Source organism: Primulina tabacum, chromosome 6 (genome assembly GCF_025594145.1).
Source record: "Primulina tabacum isolate GXHZ01 chromosome 6, ASM2559414v2, whole genome shotgun sequence".
NCBI lineage: Eukaryota > Viridiplantae > Streptophyta > Magnoliopsida > Lamiales > Gesneriaceae > Primulina > Primulina tabacum.
In genome coordinates this window covers 716,564-725,322 of record NC_134555.1, presented here as the reverse complement: position 1 = coordinate 725,322, position 8,759 = coordinate 716,564, and the positions used below count along the sequence as shown (strand labels likewise).

At 32.6% G+C, this 8,759-nt stretch overlaps 1 protein-coding gene across 1 annotated transcript; it reads left to right on the top strand.

Annotated features, from left to right (window-relative positions):
* Positions 1-1,644: 1,644 nt before the first annotated feature.
* On the top strand, positions 1,645-4,044 carry LOC142548447 (peroxiredoxin Q, chloroplastic-like). The gene is made up of 4 exons (XM_075656773.1): positions 1,645-1,958; positions 2,450-2,587; positions 3,254-3,343; positions 3,663-4,044. Exons 1-4 carry the CDS (start codon positions 1,761-1,763, stop codon positions 3,879-3,881), a joined length of 645 nt encoding a protein of 214 aa, XP_075512888.1. The 5' UTR covers positions 1,645-1,760; the 3' UTR covers positions 3,882-4,044.
* The last annotated feature ends 4,715 nt before the right edge of the window (positions 4,045-8,759 follow it).

Below are 8,759 nucleotides of genomic sequence, written 5' to 3'. Positions count from 1 at the left end.
TGTGGCATGCTTCATTTTTCATAAAAGAAACTGCATTAGAGACAGATATTCCAGCATTCACCATAGCTTCTAGAGTGGATTTTTTTGCATGTGATAAATTGCGTGCCGATCTTAACAGGTGAGTTTGATCAAGTGCAAACATCTCATGATTATGCTCCTCCAAAAATCTACTCACCCGCCATTCACCCCCTTTTTCCCTTGTAATTTTCAAATTGGCTTTACATTTAGTTCTAGTGATCAACTTTTGATAAACTGGAATACTTTTACTAGAACATTTTTCATCTTTCAAACCTTCACATGAGCAATTAAATTCCTTTGATTGAAGTTCACTAGTTTTGGGAAAACAACGTTGATCACCCTTTCTCACACTAAATCCCTTGGCATGCGCGTACTGACAATACAACAAATATGCCTCTTCAACACTATTCACAATTGAACCCACTGCTAGTTTGTTCTCCAAAATATCGACAACAGAGATTTCAGTTAGTACCTCAACGTTTTCTGGCATAGATAAATCAGAAACTCCACATTGCTTTTGTGAAATGTGATCCAGTTCTACTCCTTCAATGTATTCTCCCCCCAACTCTTCAGTTGGGTTGTCATCTTCCATTGTCAAGTATAAAACCTACAACAACCAACACAGATTCAACTACAACAATAAACATCAAGTTGGTTGCAGGAACATTCTAAGCAATTGAATATTTCAAGCATATTTTCAATCCATACATATCTAGCTTACTTACTAAGAAACTTAAAAATAATCTGGAATGATAAAATGCTAAGATAAGTACTTGTATCCTACATATGAAAGCTTCTGAAATTTATCACTTGCCTTAAAAAAAACATCAACTGCATACTATGTAATATAAAAATAATCGGGAATGATTAAATCATAAGACAAGTCCTTGAATCATATATATGAAAGCTTCACTTGATTAAATCATAAGACAAATTCCCAAATCAAGAATCGATTTTTCACACAAACAGAAAGAACCCACTTTTTTTCCCAAATCAAGAATCGATTTTACAGTAGTGTGTTGGCAATAATAATGTTGCTTTAGAATAATGTTCTCCTATAAATTATAATTAGCAGATTTAAAAATTTAAAAGCAAGAATACATAACTTCAAATCACGCATGCGGGGGAAAATTATAGAAGATTGATACCATCAAATGGGGAAAGGAAGAAAAGAAAATTAGATGAGGAACTGACATCCCTTGAATAAACACATTATCGGCATTATAGTAGGTTTTCAAGCAATATATTACAAAATATACCTTCTGAAAGCTCTGGGCAGCTTCTGCAGTTGCATTTGCACAAATAGACTTCTCCAAGGACTCAAGGGCTCGTGACGGAGATGTGATGGCCGCAACGGTGGCCTTCCCCGGTGGGTGGTGGGTGTTGAGAGCTACCGTGAAAAGTTTTAAGAAAAATGGTGGGAGTCCCAAAATTTTGAACGGACGTAGAGCTCGAGGGCAATATCTAAAAGCCTAGACCATGGTTGGTCAATTACAAGATAAAATAAATTCAAAATAAATAATAAATAATGCCACGTGTCAGTCATCGAAAGACTCAGGGCAATGCGCGCCCAGGATCGACTAAACCCAAAAGAACATCGTCACCCCCTTTTCTTATCCACATGCTCCCCTCTTCCATATCTTTCTCGAAACAAAATCTTTGCTAGTGTAATTCTTGATACATAATATACACCGTCTCCATCACTCGTCTTCTCGGTTGCATCAATATCACTTTATTTCATAATGGCTTCGATTTCACTCCATATGAATCACACTCTTCCATCTTTACTCCATGCTCAAACCCCAAAAGCTACATTGTATCAGAATTTGTCCCTCCTTTCAAAGTCTTCGCAGTCTCAGTTTCATGGCCTCAAGCTCTCCAATGTGCCTCCTCTTTCAGTTCCATCTCATTCTTCTATGAAAACTTCCGTTTTCGCTAAGGTACATTTACCAAGATCGCTTCTTTTTTCAGTTTCTTGCCCCATCTAACAGCAACACACACACACAAAAGTCTACGAAAGATTCTTTGGTTGTAGCTCAATTTGATGCAAGAACCAAAACTGAGCAGAATTTTTTGCTTTAATTGGTTGGAATTTCTATTATGTCAACTCAATCCTGAGAGTAGTTTTGAGGATACTTTCTGAATGTGATGGTGATGTTTAGGACATGAAATAAAATTTGTTAGTGGTGTTGAGATTGAAGGTACTGACATAGTTTGTTTTGAATGTTGATACAAACCACCAATTATTGAGCTTTCAATTGAAAAGGTATCCACTCAAAAACCAAAGGAATCTTCTTGAAATGTAATTTTTGGAATTTTTATTTACCCTGCCAGAAATGTGGTATTTTTCTTTTGTGATGAGTGGGATACATGAAATTCTGAGATGTGGTGATGATTCAATTTCTGGGCTTGTTTATGGCGTTTCTTGAAGGTTTCAGAAGGGTCATCGGTGCCACCGTTTACTTTGAAAGACCAAGATGGGAAGACTGTAAGTCTTTCTAAATTCAAAGGGAAGCCTGTAGTTGTTTACTTCTATCCTGGTGATGAAACCCCTGGTTGCACCAAACAGGTAGACACTTGTTCCCCTGATCATAAAGTGAAATATCACTGCTCTTTCTTTGTGTTTTCGTTTACGTATGTTTGAAATGTGTTGAACTAATCTCACACAGAACGACCGCTGAGTGAAAGTAACGTAGCCATTAATTCAACATAAGATTGGTTGTCGTACTTATGTATGTAGTATTCTATTTTAGGCTTCCTAGTCATTCAGTATTCACATTTTGAGCTCATGGAAAATGTCGATTATTTGGTTTTCTATAGTTAGGTGCAAAAAATAGTATAACAGAGAACAAGAAAGTGGCATAAATTTTGCTTTAAGTAGCTAATCAACAATGCAGTACTAGTTTTTAGTATCAAAGCAATTAACAGTGTGTAAATAGGATTTGTCCTGAACGGTACTCTGCATTTACGATACCTTGATTGGCAATTATTAAATTACCTTGATTGGCAATGATTAAACTAAGAACGGATACGGCACTTTAACTCATTGTTGATTAGATATCTGCCACATTGATCATGTCATACAGTTATAAATTTTGCTTTAATCTACTCATCATTCCTTAATTTTGTGTCGAAGTTTAATTGATCACAAAATATATACCCAGTGTTAAGCATGCAGCACATCAATCTTTTGAAAAATAATAGGTGCCGATTGATGTTTGAACATTATTTACAGGCATGTGCCTTCAGGGACTCGTATGAGAAATTTAAGAAAGCTGGAGCAGAGGTTATTGGGATTAGTGGGGATGATGCAGCATCCCACAAGGTATAACAGCCTTTACCTTTCTTGTATAGAGCTTCACTAGTTGTGACAGCGTCGGTTTTATTAATGATAGCATCCCATAAACTGATTTTTTTTAAAAAAAATACATTTGTTTCTCTTCCAGTTTAAACATGAATCTGATAGTGAGATTTAAATATGTATGTGGATGCTGGTTTTTATTTGCCGAAAAGTTACTTATCATGTATCAAATTTTCTTGCTTTTCTTGATTGGTCCGACTTTTTGGTTCATAATTTTGATGATAAATCCAGAAAGAAATCCCGACCTCCTGTGATTAACATACTTGCTCCTCCTGCTATACAGCAATTTGCCAGCAAATATAAACTTCCATTCAGCCTATTGTGCGATGAAGGAAATAAGGTTAGAAAAGAGTGGGGCGTACCCTCGGACTTATTTGGTACTCTGCCCGGGAGACAAACGTATGTTCTCGACAAGAATGGAGTGTGTCGACTGGTCTACAACAATCAGTTCCAACCCGAAAAGCACATTGACGAAACTTTGAAGTTTCTTAAATCCGTTTGAGATTAAACTTCTGCAGTTTGTTTTTTAATATTAAGCTATGGATATGGAATAAAAAATATCCGGTGAATAACTTTTGTGCTGTAAACTGAGGATTGAAACTCCAATTCAAGATCTTGTAAGCTGTGAAGTTGGCTTCTGTTGGAAGTGTAGATTCCGAGCTGAATTCTTTTTTTCCCTCTCTCTTTCTTTCTTTCTTTCTTTTTTTGATCTTGGTTCTGGCATTTCAAATGATCCAATTCCCTGATGTATCAACATAGAAGCTCCGCTGTATAAAAGAGTTTTATTATACTATTTAAATAAATATAATATCGATCCAATTTCGCGGGTATCTTATGATTCAAGCCATCCTCCATGATTGAATTTTAACTATCGGCAGTGTTACGGGTTTCATCGTTATAAAAAAAAAATAAAACGACTGTGATAATATTTATAGGTTAAATTTACAAAGAGGCTACAAGCTCATGTGGTCATCAAGTGGATCAGTATGTATCTGTCCAATTATTTTCACAATACACAAAATGGGATCTACCTTTGCAATTAGCATCTATTTTCTCGATTCTCGGAATCTAATCTGGGACGCACTGGCGGCGTTTTGATCCGACGGCTCAAGTTCACCCATCCTCCCCTATTAAACCCCACCACCCCCACTCGGATATCCAACAAGGAGAGGTCACTAACAAACAATCATGAATGCGCTTGCTCTGGATTACTTGAGCTACGCTTCTTCACGGCTGTCAACAATGGCGGCGTGGATCGCCGGATGTGGCGTGTTGTAGTTCATATGCATAATAATTCCGATTGCTTCACAATTACAACAAGTTTCCCCATTGTAGTCAATCGACGAGGAGATGTAAGTTTAAAGAAACATTGAATCTGTAAATACAATTGTCTGTGTGTTTTCTTGCTAGTTGCATGAACTTTACATGAATGGATCATTCACAGCAGACGTCTGTCTAAATATGAGTTTTATATGCAATATTACCAGATTTAACATTTTATTTTTTAATTCGCAAGCAGGTAAAAATTTAAAGTTCGAACCGAATCGAGCCGAAATAATCTGCTGCCATAATCATCTTGGACTTAAATGTATTTAAGTAAATCTTTCGCTTTACATATTACGTAGTAGTTTGACAACAAATTAAAAACTCGTTAGTTATAGTTAAATACTCTCTCTCTATCCATTTACAGCACAATAATTTACACATAAACTTCTATAAATATTATATAATTATTTTTTCAATAATTTTATGGTTAAACATATGTATCGGATTATTATATTCATTTATGGGTGGTGGTACATTGGTAAGGAGTATGCCAGCAAAAAGGCAGGTGGTGATTTAAAGAGGAAGGTAAAATGGTGAGCCGAAGATCCGAGCATCGGGCAGCTGCTAGGAGAGGAGTGGCAAGTGTAGTTGAGCTAACCAAGAAGCTAGAAGGCAAAAGTAATCATTACTGTTCTTTTAAATTCATTAAATTATTCATTAATTATTCATAACTTTTTAAAAAATAGACAAAAAATAAAATTAATTTGGTGATACCACCGGGGAACGGATCTTAGGTACTCGATGATCTCGGGTCATGGATTGGGTCTTGAGAAGGCTTTGAGCCGATAATAGCCGAGCAAGTGACCGTCCGAGACATCATTTAGCCGAGCAAGTGATCGCCCGAGGCATCATCTCATGGGCTTTCAAACGGGTTCCTGTGTGATGGTTTTCTACCCGGGTTACTTCGATAATAGCACCTCACTCGAGTACACAAATATGAGATACCCCATCTTGATAATCTTTACTATCAGAATTGCATTGATTTGACAAGGCGAAATGAACAGTTTGCAAGTTTGTGTCAGAAAAAATATGATATGGGCAACCATCTTGTTATAATTAGTAAGTGGACATTGAAAACAATGTTATCATTGACTTTCTTTCTATAAATATCAGGTTGTTTAAAAATCGAGACATTCATTTTTTACATATGGCCTACAACATTTATTACAAAATTCTCTATAATCGTTAACTGACTTGAGCGTCGGAGTAGTCACGTCGGAGAATCTTCCAACGCCCATCAACGTCATTTCTCTCTTAAGAGTGCTGGTCGAGGTGCCTGGGTAACCATCTCCAGCTCATCAACTAACCCGGTGAAATCGCCCACCAAGTTTTTACCCGATTCACCCGGTCATCATCATAATTATTATACATCTATTTGTAAATTAATAATATATTTATAATTAAATTTATGTGTCTGAATGTTTAATTAGAAATTATATTGTTTCATTAAAACACTAATCAATTTTTTATTAATTGAATATTTGTAAAAATTGTTATATATTTGTAAATGATTAATTAAAATGAATTAAATATTATATATTTGTAAATTATAATGCACTATTATCTATTAAAATAAATTATTTTTAATCATTAAAAATTAAATTTTAAAAAAATTGAAAAACTTTTGGTGCAAAAGATAGCGTCCCTTGTTGGAGAACAAAACCATGTAGCTAAATAACTTTCACGCTATTTTGATTCAATGTTGGAGACGCCATTATGATAAAATTTATTCTTTAAATAAATACTGTGGACGTTGTCAAATGAGTCTTGGTGGTGTATTTGGTTATCACGCTAGTCTCACTCACTAGAGGTCCGCGGTTCGAACCCGGGCTCAGACAGATTTTTGCTCTTTTTTTAACACTATCAGCATTTTATTCAACTCTGCATGTTTCTTACCTCAAAGAAAATATTATATGCACATCTTTTTTTTTAAAAAAAAAAACGATGATATATGTGTATTTAATATTGATGTTGGTTATTTATCATGTTTCTTACCTAAAAGATGACATGTATTTTTTTTTTGGAACTAAGATGATATATATATATATATATATATATATATATATATATATATATATATATATATATATATATATCTAAACTGCTGAAATATATGAATAAAATTTTGATAATATTTAAATGAATTAAAATAAGGATAGTAGTATTTATCAATTGAAATAAATCAAACCACAAAATTTAAAAATCATGATCATAGACGGTATATGAATCAGAAAAGTTGTCTTATCCACATGGCACATTTTTCAATATGCTTCTTGGTTGATTTTGACAACTCAACAACTCTTTGTCGTAGTTTTTATAATATGCGTATAACTATTTTGGTATACTCAACAAGTATATGATCATCTTTAACTTATTATGTTATTTAGAATCCTCATCAAAGATTTGACATGCTTGTAATTTGCTTCTCTATCACGACATTTTTTCAGTTTTCTACATTATTTTTATCCGATAATCTTATATTTCGACTATTTATTATTATTTTTTGAATGATTTTTCAGTTTATGAGAATCATCAACTGTAACTCCTAAGAAAAAAATTCTTTTAGTCGTGATAGATTTTCACTTGTGAGTAAAAGTATGTATAACCTATATATCCTTCAACAACATAATCAATGAATGATATTGTAATTTCTTCAAACATCGTGATATTTGTAATATCAATATTATTAACATATAGCTATAAGGTTAATAAATTAGAACTGTCTATATATAGCTATTCGGTTAATATATCTAGTCAAATTACTATATTAGAACTATTTCTTCGTTTAATTTGACGCAATTCAGGAAAGTCATATCGTTAGTTATTTTTTTAGAAGCTTTGGAACGATGATTGCGTTCATCATATCATGGGGATAATAGAGTTTCATTCTCATTTGTTGTGTCTAGAACATAATATTATATTATTCATTGAAACAAAACAAATGTTCTTCTATCGAGTTTATATTTTGTTTATAATATTTTATATCTTGTGGAACGACATACAAAATTAATTATTGTATTTTAAAAATTTTGAGAAGAGACATGAATAACATAATTAAGATGCAAATGAGATAATAAATATCATTTAAATATATATAAAAGTATTTGTTTTATTCAATATCTCATCTAATAATACAACTGTTTAGATTTCATAAGCATTTTATGATTGTCAAAATTAATTTGATGAAATGTTGTAGAATTTTATTTGCATTTCACTATTTGGCTAAGTGAATGTATTTGGCGAGAAGTTTTCAATACTATCTTTTATATCTTATGAATTAGCTGATTAGTCACTTTGACTAAAAAAAAAAAGACAAAAACAACCTCTTAACCACCTCGAAATATATCGAGATGATATTGGATAAAATAAAATGCAATTGGCTCAATGTCTCAATTTACTAAAAATTCACAAAATTGATCTATTGTGTCCACAAAGCTTTAGAATTATTCTCATACCATTATAAATAGAATGAGAATTGTGCACACTTTGTTTTTCATGTGTTTCTTTTTCTGGATGAAGAATTTTTTCTTTTTGAAAACGATTTTATTTTCTTAGAAATATTGACATTTTATATGACATTCATACAACATAATCAACACAAATGACATATAACAATAAAACATGTTAACTCTAGGGCAAAAAACCCATCTCATTGCAAGAATACTAAATGACAAAGGAATCATATTATTTAGTAATATTTATTTAGCAGCATATATAAAAAATTGACCAAATAGCTTAAAAATAGTGTTTGAAATCAGTTACATACAAACATTTCTCTCAATCACATATCTCAATTGACACATAAAGAGTCTGAAAATATCTCTATTCTAAATGGGAGAAAGAATTTTTATATGAACTTAATATTTATTAATAATTTATTTTTATTCAATCCGTCTCATCTCCCTTCGTCTTCCCATTATTATCTATCACTAATATGATAGAGATTTTCATAAATTTTACTGCAATAAATTTAAGAAATTAAAATTAAATTAAAATAATAATTATTTTGATTGAGTTAAGTACACTATTAATGATCATTTTATACTAATATAAA